Source organism: Chaetodon trifascialis, chromosome 18, assembly GCF_039877785.1.
Source record: "Chaetodon trifascialis isolate fChaTrf1 chromosome 18, fChaTrf1.hap1, whole genome shotgun sequence".
Lineage (NCBI taxonomy): Eukaryota > Metazoa > Chordata > Actinopteri > Chaetodontiformes > Chaetodontidae > Chaetodon > Chaetodon trifascialis.
This window is the reverse complement of record NC_092073.1, coordinates 13,018,517-13,032,150: the sequence shown is the minus strand read 5'-3', so window position 1 is coordinate 13,032,150 and position 13,634 is coordinate 13,018,517. Positions and strand designations below refer to the sequence as shown.

At 45.0% G+C, this 13,634-nt stretch overlaps 2 protein-coding genes across 3 annotated transcripts; one reads left to right on the top strand and one right to left on the bottom strand.

Annotated features, from left to right (window-relative positions):
- Positions 1-194: 194 nt before the first annotated feature.
- Positions 195-1,081, bottom strand: LOC139347027 (arylamine N-acetyltransferase 2-like). The gene has a single exon (XM_070986447.1). It carries the CDS (start codon positions 1,079-1,081, stop codon positions 218-220), a length of 864 nt encoding a protein of 287 aa, XP_070842548.1. The 3' UTR covers positions 195-217.
- A 936-nt stretch (positions 1,082-2,017) lies between these two features.
- zdhhc20b (zinc finger DHHC-type palmitoyltransferase 20b) lies at positions 2,018-10,169 on the top strand. Of its 2 annotated transcripts, XM_070985533.1 has the most exons (14): positions 2,018-2,144; positions 3,401-3,427; positions 3,741-3,835; positions 3,941-4,061; positions 4,151-4,220; positions 4,344-4,376; positions 4,816-4,936; positions 5,505-5,540; positions 5,763-5,895; positions 6,016-6,142; positions 6,279-6,368; positions 6,500-6,612; positions 6,913-6,960; positions 7,094-10,169. In XM_070985533.1, the coding sequence occupies exons 1-13, from the start codon at positions 2,027-2,029 to the stop codon at positions 6,954-6,956; spliced, it is 1,128 nt and encodes a 375-aa protein (XP_070841634.1). In that variant the 5' UTR covers positions 2,018-2,026; the 3' UTR covers positions 6,957-6,960; positions 7,094-10,169. The 2 variants fall into 2 exon arrangements, with proteins under 2 accessions (XP_070841634.1, XP_070841635.1); XM_070985534.1 differs by lacking the exon at positions 5,505-5,540 and having other exon boundaries at positions 7,094-10,168.
- The last annotated feature ends 3,465 nt before the right edge of the window (positions 10,170-13,634 follow it).

Genomic DNA, 13,634 nt, shown 5'->3' with positions numbered 1-13,634 from the left:
TGCGTTCCTTACAAGTGTAGGTGTCATTCAAAGATGAGATCAGTCTCAGAACCATACAGCAGTTCTTCATTCAGATCTGAGTCAAAAATTACTTAAAAGTCTTGTTTTCTTGAATGAATGAATTAAAGACTGTGAAATCTTTAAACTCTGAAGAAGGTTGATGAATTTTTCACATCATTTTGCCTTTTTGGAGACGTTTAGATATGTGGAAGCAGGATCAATACATGACTGGCGGAGGTGCGATCGGCTCATCCTTTGGTATGAGAGGAGCATTTAGTACAATTCCAAATTGCTCTGCCAGAACATCCGGGATCTCCTCATCTTTGAGTTCCCTGGTTGTGCGTTGCAGCACTCCCCCTGTTTCCTCTGATGGAAATGTGGTGCTGGTCAGTCTGCGGCCAACATAGGTGAGCCTTCCGCCTGGTTTTAAAACCATGCATAAGGACTTGCAGAAAAAGAGCGAGGATGGAGAGCTCTGATGGTACTGGGACATCTCAGCGAAGTCCTCCAAACACCGAGGTTCAAGGGTGAACTTGTAGATCTCTATCCAGTCTCCATCCGGCCCTCGATTCTCCTCCCGCTGCCACTCCAGAAACAGCATCCCCGTGTCCTCTCTGATGCGGTACACCCGGTGGCCCTGCTCCTGGGGGGCACTGGTCTCCAGTGAAACGGGGGTGGTGAATCCCATAACTCCGATCCCGACGTCGCACAGCCAGCGCTGCCCATCGAGGTTCACCATGATGATCGCGTGGTCAAAAGGTGGCCCGTACCGGCTGGTGAGCTTACTCTTTACCTGGCCGGACATCAGGGTTACCTTGAAGCCCAGTTTGCCGAGCAGCCACGAAAGGAGGCCATTGTTCTCAAAGCAGAAGCCGCCTCGGCGACGGTTCACGATCTTGTCGTAGAGGAGAGGAAGGTCCAGCTCGACCCACCCGCCGCTGTGCACCGTCAGGTTTTCAAACGGCACCGACCGCAGGTGACAGGTGTGAATCGACCGCAGCGTGTCCAGGCTGGGCTCGGCTGGGCCCGCAAACCCAATGCGCGACAAGTATTTCTCCAAGTCCATCACTACTTGAGTCATTTTGGCAGTTTCTGTGCGAAATCTCCTCTTCAGCTTTTAGCCTCAACTTTAGCTGAATTAACGCCCCACGTCACTTCATAGGCAAGTTCATAGTCTAGATGAAATCACGGTTCCGGGTTCCGAGTTTCTCTCTGCAACTTCCTGAACTTCAGAGCAAATTCAGCTCCTGCGTCATACCAAGAATCCAGGTTTTGAGAACTTTTGGGAATTCGTCTAGAATAACACCACTTTTTGTCAGAAACTTTATTGATAAAAAAAAAAATCCATTTCCATTTCTCATTTTTATAAATGTTAAATAGGGCAAAACGAAATGATATGATTTGAAACATAAGCTAAAAAGGACGAAAATATTTGAGCAAAATAAAACACAGAATAGGGCAGCGTGGTGGCACAGCAGGTAGTGCGCGTGCCTCACAGCAAGAAGGTGTCCGGTTCGATCCCCGGGCGGGGCCTTGTCTGTCTTATGTGTTGTCCTGCGATCGACTGGCGACCGGCCCAGGATGTACCCCGCCCCTCGCCCGCTGACCCCCCCCCCCAAACCCGAAAGAGAAAACACAGAATACAAAATAATACAATGATTTAAAAAAAAAAAATTGTATGTGTATACTGTATTTCATTTTGTGGAGTTTAGCAAATATGTAAAGTCGTGAAGGTTTTCTCTCATTAAATAAAATGTATGCATTTTTCTGTAATAATTTCAAAAAAATTCACTTAAAATCTGACCCAACATTTTGCAGTAACAAAAACATTCACCGGACATAATTTATGTGCGTTTATTACCTGTATTTTAACGGTATAAAGACTGTCTTTATGTTAATAAACGGGCTTTATTTTAATCCATATCTTTAATTAATTCCCCAAAATATTTTAACACCTCCTCCGGGCTCCCTCCGCTCCAGTGACGTCACACACCGACACTCCCTTTCCCCCAGTAGAGGGAGAAAGATGGCGCCTACACACGTACTGAGATGCTGTCAACGGGGTTTAGCATGGATACCTGTGATTTTTATCGCCCTGGTCGTCTGCTGGTCGTATTACGCCTACGTGGTGGAGCTGTGTATATGTGAGTATCCGTCCTGTCGCAGTCAGCTGCCTCTTTAAAGCCTCGAACCGCCGCTGTTTTCACTCCGCTGTCCACACAAATACACCGCCGCTGCTGGCCAGCAGGAAGTAAATGGACTGCAGCTCAACAATGGGGCTGGCAAGCCCGTTCAAATCTAGATACAGCTAATTACATGTTAGCTGCCGGCGCTTTGGGCTGCCATGTTCTGGCGAATTGGTTTTGGACAGAGAAAAACTTTGACCGTGTTGGTGATTTTGCTGCCCGTCTGCGCTGTTAGCTGTCGAGCTGAATGGGGTCTGCGCGGAGGATTAAAACGCGAAGTAAACGCCGTTTGGCTGGCAGAGCACATGAATACTTTCCCTCAAGCTAGACTGTCAGTAATTAGCTTGGCTCCGGTAGTTCGTTGTATTAAAATGAGAGGAAATGTTGCTAGCTTTGTAGCTAAACCGAGGGAGAAAATGAATGTATGTCTGCTGAACTGTGAATGACCAAACTTTTCCTATCACAGATACCACCACACCAGGTTAGGGTCTACTTTGATAAGGGATATCAAATGTGCACCTCCACACACACACACACACACACACACACACACACACACACATACTGATTTGGTGTCAGGCAATCCCATCCTAAAGCACTTGATTAGTATTTCCCAGCCATTGTTTGACTTGTGTTTTCATAAAATGAGGCAATATCTGAGTGCGATCCCCATGATACAGATCATGTGGTTTTACTGTGCTGATGAGCTCTGAGCACTGATTTTCACTTCTCATCTGAAGGATTTTCAGGCCTGACGGTACCCAGCTGGAGCTCGTCCATTTCTGAATCACAGATATTCAAATACCCATTTTTCTGAGCACTCAAAGGACCTTTCCTCTCCCACATTGGCCCAAAAACCCAAGACTCAAAGTTCATTCTTGAACCAGGAAACGGTAGTTTAGAAAAACAGTCTCCTCACAAGGTGTAGGAGGGATCAAAACTGGAAAACTACAACTGAGCAAACTCCATCTGCAGCAGACGCTTGTGTCACATGACCGAAAGCCTCAGAGCAGCCACTGAATGGACCCTGTGGTTAGATTATGCCGGCTGGAGAAAATGTGCACACATAAACGTGGTTTTGTGCAGCAGATATTTGTACCACTCAACTAGATTTAACCCAAGTGCAAAACCCAGATCTGTTTTCACTGTGTGTCACTGTATAGATATGACTTTCTTCATTATCTAACATTTTTTTTCTGTTTTTCCTCCCACAGTCACCATCACAAGTATAGGAGAGCAGAGTAAGTGTCTTTGAGGAATCAAAAGAATCTTTATTTCACACTTTGTGAATGGGCGTTTACAGAACTGGGCCAGTTTGCTGTCCGGTGAAATATGCTCTGTACACTTAGCTAAAATAAAAAGGCTGGCTCAGAAAACACGCTGCCTCAAAGTGCTGAGGTCGGTCTGCCTGGAGCAGGGAAGCTCCTCATTCAGCATTAGCTTTCCTCTCTGCTTGATTTAATATGTAGATGGTTCAGTGTTTCCACATTTCTCAAGTGACAGCAGCAGTTCCTTGTATCAGCTTTTTAATGGTCCTTAATGTTTTCCCTCCAGTTGTCTACCTGATCTTCTTCCACCTCTCCTTCATCATGTTCGTATGGTCTTACTGGAAGACTATCTTCACCAAGCCAGCCAAACCCTCCGAAGAGGTACAGTAACCTGATTCTCCAAAGCAAGCCCACTCTGCATGTCTGCAACCTGCTGTTGATAGAAAGTCAAATTGAGTGATGCCTTAAAATCTTTTTTCCCTCCAGTTCTGCCTGCCCAAGGCTGAGAAGGAGCGCTACGAGAAGGAGGAGAGGCCAGAGTCCCAGCAAGAGATCCTGTGGAGAGCTGCCACCAGTCTGCCTCTGTACACCCGCACAGGAGCCGGAGGTACGTCTAACGTGTGTGAGTGTGTCTGTTATCGCCCCTGTGCTGGAGCTGCCCGGTGACGACATGTCTGTTGTGTTGACTCGATGCAGCGATCCGTTACTGTGACCGCTGTCAAGTTATCAAGCCAGACCGGTGTCATCACTGCTCCGCGTGTGACAGGTAAGAAAACCAAATTTATCGCCGAACCTTTGCTCGCTCTCACGCTTTAAAACGATATCAGCCTTTTCTCACACTTTTATGACGTCTCCATTTTTTGTTCTGTCCTCTCGCTGTGTGTGGCAGGTGTGTGCTGAAGATGGACCACCATTGTCCCTGGTATGTAAGAAGAGAAACACTGCGCAACCCGCTTTTACTCCTGAGTTAAGCCGGCTCACACCTCATGCCACACATATTTGCAGCAGGTCCATCAGCTGCTCCGAAAGACAGAAATCTTATAGTCAGAAGTTCCTCATACTGTAAAATGATAACAACCAAGAGCAAACTGATTTCTGATCTCATTCAGCTATTGTCATGTGTTCTTACCTGTGGAAGACCTCATTGTTCATTTTACAAATACTTGAGCTAGATTTGTTGTAACTCCAGCATGACGTTGCCTAAACTGTTCCAAAACAACTTAAATATCCGCATGGATGTGGCTTTCATGCCCTGTAACCACAACACAAAGCCTCCCTCTTCTTAAAGTTCACACTGATAAGATTTCTTCTTGGAGGAAGTGATGTCAAACCTGACCTTTCTGTGTTTGTGCCTTTTCCAGGGTGAACAACTGCGTAGGGTTCTCCAACTACAAGTTTTTCATCCTCTTCCTGGCCTACTCGCTGGTGTACTGTTTGTTCATTGCAGCCACCGTGCTGCAGTATTTCATAAAGTTCTGGACAGTGAGTAACGATGCGCCGACGCGCTCACACTCAGCATGCAGTGAATGTTGCAGGGGATGCAGAGTCGGCTGAGCATCCTCTGAGTCGGTTGTGCATGGTGCTGCCTTCTCCTGTGCTGAGCTGTGCTGCCCCTCTGTTTTCTCTGTCCTCCCTCACCCTTCACCCTCCGACCTCTCCCTCTGTTTCCCCCTCTGTTATCCCCAGTCCTCAGACACTGGATCATTGTTCTCTCATCTCTCCCTTTTTCTTTCTCCCCTCCACTATCAGAAGCATCAGTCACACCACTCATGCGGTCGCAAAACACCTCCTCCTTTTCTTTTCTTTTTTTCTGTTTCATAGCCGTTCCACTTCGATTTCCTCTCATCTCTGTCTCTCTTTCATCCCTTTGTTCGCTCCATTCTGGGCACACTTTGTACATTCACCCACTCGCTTTCTTTCATTTTTTTCCCCCCTCTTTCACCCAACTTGGCCTTGAATTGGTTTGCCTGCTGACTCCTAAGTGCTTCCTCCCCTCCCACCTGTTCTCTCCTGGTGTTGCTAACCAGTCTTGTTTCTGTTTGTACTAAAGCTTTGCCGGAGGAAATCGGCAGAGAACTGCCCAAAGGTAACCCAGCTGCCCTCCAAAGCGTTTAGTGTTGCTCTGCCTCACCTTTGTTGTCTCAGTTTTTGCCATAACGTGCTTGCAGTGACGTGGTTCACGTGACCCTCTTTCTCTATTACTCTCCTTTTTCATGTTCTCCCTCTTCTTTCTCTCCATAAATATCTTCTAACATGAATTTGTTGTTGACTCCTCCTCCTCCTCCTCTGCTCCCCTCTCTTCCCCCAGAATGAGCTGCCAGACACTCACGCCAAATTCCACGTCTTGTTCCTTTTTTTTGTGGCGGCCATGTTCTGCATCAGTATTCTGTCCCTCTTCAGCTACCACCTGTGGCTTGTAGGGAAGAACAGGTCCACTATAGGTAACAAACAGTTAAATTAACAGAGGTTTCAGCAGTATTGTAGATACATTTGTTATGTTGGTTGTTTCACGGCGTCTGTGTTTGTCTTCTCTGTCCACTCCTGTCCCTCCGTCTCTGCAGAGGCATTCAGAGCACCAGTCTTTCGGACAGGCTCCGATAAGAACGGCTTCTCTCTGGGCTTCCGGAAGAACATTGCTCAGGTCTTTGGAGACCAGAAGAAGTACTGGCTGCTGCCTGTCTTCACCAGGTAAAGGAGGCAAATCCTTTAAGGAGTCAGATTATATATCTGCCACAGGTGTTTTCATGCAAAGGGATGAGTTGATGGTGGCTTTCCTGCTTTTAAATGCATCTGATCCTGAGTTTCTCTGTCCTGTTTACCACAGTCAGGGAGATGGTCTGACATTTCCGACACGGCTGGTCAATGCCGATGTAGAGCAGGCCACAGTGACCCTGCAACCAGAGCCCAGTAAAAGGTGATAAATCTTTGGGCAGGCAATAAAAGATATGTTATTTGACACCTGGCTCTGAAAAGGATTTATGTTTTGGACCTGGGTTGTGGATGCACTGATCATTTTGTTGTTTTATGTGTTGGGCATGCTTCCAGTGCTGCTGATGTCCCCGCGAGCCCCCTCAGCGAGTCACAGAACCGCCTCCTGAACAACGACCAGCATGCCAATAACATCGGCGACCATCTGGCTAATGACACCCTCAAATCAGGTGAGCTCTACCAGGGATGATGGTGTCTCACAGACAGAATTGATACAGATGACCCACTCCCCACTCACACCTGGTATTAAACCGTGATCTGTATCCCAACACGTCGTCCAGATAAGGAAGAACATGTTAATGCAAGGTGATTGAAATGTGGTCAGATCTGCCTCACCACACCTGGAGGTCGTCGGGATGTTTGACTCTTAGGCACTGAGTTCACAACATGCAGATATTTATATTTAGCAAAGATAAAATACAGCTCGCAGAGTTGAACAAGACAGGCCCTGTCTCTGTTTGTCTTCACAGCTGATAGTGAAACCATTACAATCTCCATGGAGAGCGAGTCCTAGCCAGGTGAGTACGAGTGAACCGGCCTGTGTTTGGGTACGGTTCATTTTTGGTGCTGCTCCGCACGACTGTGTAAATTTTGAGTGTAATCAACAGTAATGTAGCTAATCATCCTTGTTTTGTTTCCTCTCTGCCGCAGGAAGAGCTCCTCAGTCATCTGATACGATGCCTTAAGCAACGCAACAGTTTGTCACCGTGGCAACAGTCTCCCAGCGCAGCCTCACCCCCACAGACCCCGTCAGAGTAACTATGGAAATGCATTTCTTTTGCCCGTCGCAGTGCATTAATGCATTTATGGCATTTTTCGCATGCAGTGCAAATCTCACCCCCCCACAGGACATGTGATAGTTGGTTCCCTCTCTCTCTCTCACACACACACATACACATGCTAACAGTCACACATGCAAGTCTATACATATTTCCTTGTGTTGTTTAGTTTTTTTTCCACAACTTGAGCATTTGATGATGAGAAAAATGAAGAATCCTGGAGGGGGTATGAGCTACTTTTGATGTTTAAAACTTTTGTGCCAAAAGCTTCCCGGTCACACCAAGACTCGTTTTCTGGGCACAGAGCTGCAGTGAAGAGCTGTTTTTTGTTTTGAACATTTCTCTATCTCATGTTTTTAGAAAGGCAGTATATCTCGCAGAGATGGATCGGTTTACCTGTGTGACCTTTTCTTTTTAACTCTCGTAACGTTGGAGCGCATCTGTGATCCGCACCTTTTCAGATGGATGTTTCCCACCAAAACCCGGACTATCTTACAGAGGACTCTACAGCGCGGTTCAGTGGACTGAACCCGTGCAACACAGGGGCGACTGTAGCTGGGTTTTGGATGGCGTTTTGGATATCAGAGCACAAGATGGCACATTTGCACTTTGTAGATTATCAATGTCCATCGAACAGCGTGCTGCTTTTTTTTAATCATCTCCAAAAAGCATCCCGGGTATAACGGATGTTGAATGATCATGTGATTTATGGCGTATTGTTGGCGTGTGTGAATGTGTTTAACAGTTGAAGTGGCAGTCTTTTTATGTTTTTTTTAAGAACTAACAGGAACTAAAAGAATCAGCTTTATGTGTTTTTTGTGGCCAACTCGTGTTAAAAGATGCTGCTTTTAAATGGACAGTTTGACCCGGGAGATATATTTCACACAGTGCAATGTGCGGCGTCCGTCACTACCTGTTCTCTTGCAGTCAATTAATTATGTCATATGCTGATCAGTGATTTTTCTACAGCTTCAACCTTTACTAAGATACTAACACTCATTGCCAAATAAGGGCTGACCTGTCAGGAGCTCTGACCTCTGAACCTGAAGTGTTTACAACATCCTAGCTTTACCCTCACTGGCCAATGTCATCATAACCAAATTCTTTCTACCAATCGTAGTGGCGCAACATTTTATGCAAGGCTCATCTGTCCCTCCTGCCTGTAGTGGGCCGTGATGTCCTTGCAATACCAGTGCTGGCCGGCAGGTGGCGACAGCATTCCTGCTATCTGCCCTCATTTAGATGGAGATTTTTCTCAACTTTATCGCTGTGTGGCTCAGGGCTCAGTTCACTTTCAGTCTAATTTGCGAGTGCAGCTTTCTTCAGATTTAAATCTTATTATAAGATGGCATTAATATGCATTATTTTCCTGTGATAACATCAGTGTTTAATTTGAAATGAAAGTGGATTGAACCCATCAGATCTACTGTAAAATAGAGGCGTCAACGACTTTGTCGACTCAGTCTGTGCTTCGGGAGCCAGCTCAGTGTTGTGACCTTGAACAAAGGAGCCTCAGCTTGGCTCAATCTTAACACTGGCTCGCATCAGGGTTGAACATCTGGTGACTCAGAGGGTCTAACAAAATCTGTAAAGGAAGACAGAATGGGATTTCATGACTCATGCATATCACAACATGTGTTTAAGAATGGACAACTTTGTCAGTATAACCAAATAACAATTGTTCAGGACTGAGTTACATCCTTTTCCAAGGAATTTTGTCACTTATGCAACTTTCCGATTCACACTGGAGGGAAATCCCTGATGTCTGTCATCGCTCTACCTGATCACATCCCCGCCTATTGCTGGACGAGCCTCCGACTAACTAGATCCCACCTGACTCCGCTGATGTAAAAGTTTACAGCTGTTTCTATCGTGTAGAGTGAGTTAGTGGTGTTGTGCGGTGTGTTTTCTTGGTAATCGTTGTCACAGTTGTGCTGAATGTACCCCCCAGGACGAGACAGCGAGGGCATCTGATCAAATGATGGAGCATTAATAACAGGCCGCTCTTTACACTTTATGTTTACGTTTTATCGTTACAAAAAGCTGATTGGAGGATATCGGATGGATTGTGCTCACGGTGGCTCGGCCTCAGAATCGCACTGTGGTTTGATCTCAGTTTAGCTGATTCAACTAACATCATCCAGGCCAAGGTTGTGCGCCAATCGTGTGTAGATCTTTTTCTAAACCTCACACTCAAACGTTTAGTTAACAAAAAAGACAAAAAAAAAAGAGCCCAGCTCGTTCCACTCGTCACCAACGGCCACTGATTCTGAAACATTGGACCTGTCGTCTTGTTTTACAAATTGCCTATATTCTCTCTGCGGGCTGTTTGGCCTCGAGACTGAAGTGCGCGTGTGTGTTTTGTAATGCTTAATTGAGTGTTCTTTTGTAATATTGTCTTGTTGGGAGAAACGCTTCTGTGCAGCCATGAGATTTTTACATGTGTGTACATACATAACGTCTGACTAATGCTCAAAAGCATGGCGCCTAACTTCTGTAAAAATGTGTTCAACCGTTAAAACGGGGATTATGGTGTTAAAACAGGCATTGGGGTTTTTCAACTATCGCCAGGTGCGTCATGTTTTAAATTAGCTTTACTCCGGTTTGTCTCCACTTTCTAAATGAAGCCATAAAAACTCCTGTGAAAACGGAGGAAGGATCTAAAAAAAAATTCTTTTCTAGACTAAAACATTTTACGTCTGTATTCACGTTACAGATGTAGCCTATCATAACTTGCTTATTGCGACATTTTGGTTTCTTTTTGTTACAATGTCCTATTTTACAATGTGTATATATATATATATATATTGATAATGTATGAAGAGGACTACATATATATTTTTCTTGTCTGATTAATTTTACTGTTCCTATTTTGTGAATGATGTACATGCCTCCACACAATTAACGTGAAAATAACAATAAATGTTTTTTTTAAAACCTCCAGTCTAATTTGGCTCTTGTTTTTTTTTATTATTATTATTTTAATTCTAGATATATCTTTAAAGGAGTACTCCACCAGTTTAGCGCTGCACTACTGTGACACTGATGGGCTCACAATGGGCAACAAAAAGAACAAAGAAACCTTGTTTGAACCTATTGCCTACATTACCCACAATGCTCCACCACCAGGAGTGGTAAATGTAGCTTTGCGCTGTTAGCCTAAAGCTGAGCAGGAGCAGGCTGCAGAGGTCTGGTTAACAGCTTTACTCACTCACACCGCAGGACTCCACAAGACGTGTGAACAGGCTTCAGTGTGTAAAATCACAGCAGCCTAATAAAAGAAGAGATTAAGAGGAAAAGTGTTGAGCAGATGTGTTTTTTGGGAATGTGGCTTCAACCTGAACTTGCATTGGCGTTTAGAGGGCACTAAGAAAAGCACTGTTTTGCACAGTGTCCATTGTGTGTACTCCAAATCCGAATCTGCAAGCGCTAAATTCCTGGAGTGAAACACGGCTTGTTTGTTGAGTTACATGCAAGTTACAAAAAAATGCAAATCCAGCTCGCAGGCTGGCGGATAATAGATGTGTTTAGCTTTGTGCTTTCAGAGGAAGACGGTGATTTGGGAGAATAAACCTTTGGTTTATGTCAATAAAAAAAGTAGTTTCTACCGAGCCCAGACTTAAAACAAAAATAGACAAATGACATCACGCTCAGAGTCTTTGAAGGCACTCAACAACCTCTGCAGTCTGCACTGAGACTCAGATGAACCTTTTACCTCTGCTATCTGTCTAACACCCAGGCCCTTGACTTCTGCTGTTAAAGACTGCTGTTGGCTGCTCGGCTCATCCTCTCAAGTCCCTTTTTATTCTCCCCTACAGCAGTGTCTGACACTGGTGTTTGTTAATCATAATTCCCGCAAATGGGGACAGAACACACCCCCGCTGTATCACATCTGCTCTGCAGATCGGTGCAGCGCACTGGCTGAGGTGATAACAGCTTGACTTGGCTTATAATATGTGATACAAATGCCAAGTTGTGGTAAAACAGCTCTGCATTTGATGCAATGGACTTTACTCTTGTGTTCAGTGTCTACTACTACAACTACATTTAAGAGTTTGTCTTTATAAAATATATATTAGTTGCAACTAGTCATTCATGAATCTTTTACTTTTTGTTTTTCCATGTTTTGTGTTTGTAAGGTGCATGCCCATGCACATGTGACCAATAATGACTGAAGGTAATGACCTCAGTGTCACTTTTTGAAGGAGAGTAAATAGTGACTTGTCAAAAACCAAACAAGTCTAACGTCCGCAAGGTCAAAGCAGCAGCAATTTCACTACAGGCCATTGGATGGTGAGCCATTAAACGGCAAACTGCCATTAAACACTAATTTTTAGATAGTAACATCAGTATCTACAATCAGTATCTCCCTTGGTGGGAAGTCAGAGTGTAAAAGCTGGGAACAGGTGGCTTTTTTTTTTTTTTTTTTAAGGAGGTGTGCATCTAAATGAACTTCAGTCTAAATGTCTGTTTTACAGCTGTGAACCAGAGAGCCCACATGTCCAAGTTAGATCAACATGACTGTTCTCATGTACTCCACTTCCAAGAACATATCCCAGGATGACATCACCTTCACGGTCCATCTCCTTTTAAACGACACACTCAAATCTATGAATTTAAACTGAAAGAAGAAATAAGGATTCGTGTTCAGGTGGAATCTTCCCGTGAACATCTCTATCAATTTCAGAAACTCAGGCCAGTCGGGACAAATCCTTTCTGGCGAGTCTCAAACAGAAGTACAAGCGAAGGTGTGCCTTGACGCAGCCAGAACCAACAGGTACAAAGCTGCTCGGATGATTCAGTGGCCATATAAGGTGAGACGCAGATGTATCATGATGTGCATTTTGTAACAAAGGTGGGCACGTCGACGAGAATAGCTTCACATCAACACTGAGTGGCACAAGTTTTGTACTTTGCATCCGACACTGTGCCGAGGAGGACGAGCACGACGTTGCTGGATCCCTGTTTTTACGCCCCTCAGTCATGATCACTCCTCAAATGTGTCTGCACATGTAGCTCAAGGATAAAGAGATCTGATCTCTGAGCAAAGGAAAAACAAATTCCCTCAAGTCGCTTTAACGTCTGCAAGCCAAGTTTGCCTGAACGGACAGGCAGCCATGGCGAACAATAAAACTGGGATGTGAGGTAAACGAGGCCAGAGGTGATGTTTTTCTGCAAAGTTCTTGCGAGAGATCACAACCAGGACGCTGGGAATATCTGATGAGAGGTGCTTTCTGCTGGTGTCTTGCTGAACTTGCTGTGTATAGATGTCTCAGTGCTGTGGGAAATTATTTACATTCAGCTGGTGGGCCAAAAAAGATTTGCAGCAAATGCCTCACATGACGATACCCCTGCACATGTTGCTATGGGAACAGGGGGGCATGTGATGTGATGTGAGCGCCTGTGTTGTCCACAGGCCCCAGTGTTAAGAAATGCCCCCTCCCATACCACACGCTCACAACCTAACGCTGTAAACTTCCCCCTCCTGCATCCAAAGCCCCCATTATACTTGAGTTTTCCTGATAACTGGTAAAAAAAAAGAGAAGGGATGGTTTCCTCTCAATTGTGATCAACACAAGTCCCTCATGGTGAAGTGTCATGAGCGCCCTTTGGCCATGAGAAAGGTCATTTAATGGGAAATGGCAATATTTTTTGGAAAACAAAGAGCCAGACGCGAAGCATTTCCAAGTGGCAAGACCCACCATGTGCGAACGAGGACTTGAGAGCTCAACACTCAGGATACCAAAAGATGGCGCCCACCCTGGCCGCGGTGACACCGCCAAGCCAGAGAGCGGCTTCTTTCCTCGGGCTGCTCCTCGCTCCACCACAACAACACTTTAGATTTATGACTCACCATTTATTCATCCATTTATTATGTTTGTTTTGCAAGTTGCACAAAGATTACAGCCAGTGTTTGGTTACACAACCTTGTGCTGCAGAATGATAACCGAACCCTGTACCTTGAGGCTCAGTGAAGTGGTGCTAATTACCACAAACTAACCACAAAGCCTGTTCAAAGGGTATTCTCTCTCTAAACAGTATAGGGTGCACCACACATTACCATAACACAGCAAAGAGCGTCTGCCAATAATTGATAAAAGCTTCCTCGTTTCTTGCACAAATCTTGATGAAGGCATGACCAGTGGTGGAGAAGGTCATGTGTTCAAAACTTCACGTAAGCATAAAAGTATTATCAGAAAAATGTAACCAGAGCAAAAGTAGAAGTCTTGTTTGTCTGATAGAGCAGCGTCAGTGTTCCATCATTACATTTCTGGACAAGTGTTATTAACAGGGATGGACTGACCATCTGGCGGGGCTCATGTCGCCCAATCATACCATGAAACGCTTCCCCTCTTTTACGTCGGTAACGTAATCTGTTAGGATCTGCGAGAATGGAGAGAAAATGAAAAGGA

What these genes read in the sequence shown, in the direction of transcription:
- LOC139347027 (XM_070986447.1), bottom strand. Translation starts at nt 1,081, where the DNA reads ATGACTCAAGTAGTGATGGACTTGGAGAAATACTTGTCGCGCATTGGG.
- zdhhc20b (XM_070985533.1), top strand. Translation starts at nt 2,027, where the DNA reads ATGGCGCCTACACACGTACTGAGATGCTGTCAACGGGGTTTAGCATGG. An exon ending in CACTGCTCCGCGTGTGACAG is followed by an intron (nt 4,221 to 4,343) that starts GTAAGAAAACCA and finishes TGTGTGTGGCAG; the next exon opens with GTGTGTGCTGAAGATGGACC. An exon ending in CTGCTGCCTGTCTTCACCAG is followed by an intron (nt 6,143 to 6,278) that starts GTAAAGGAGGCA and finishes TGTTTACCACAG; the next exon opens with TCAGGGAGATGGTCTGACAT.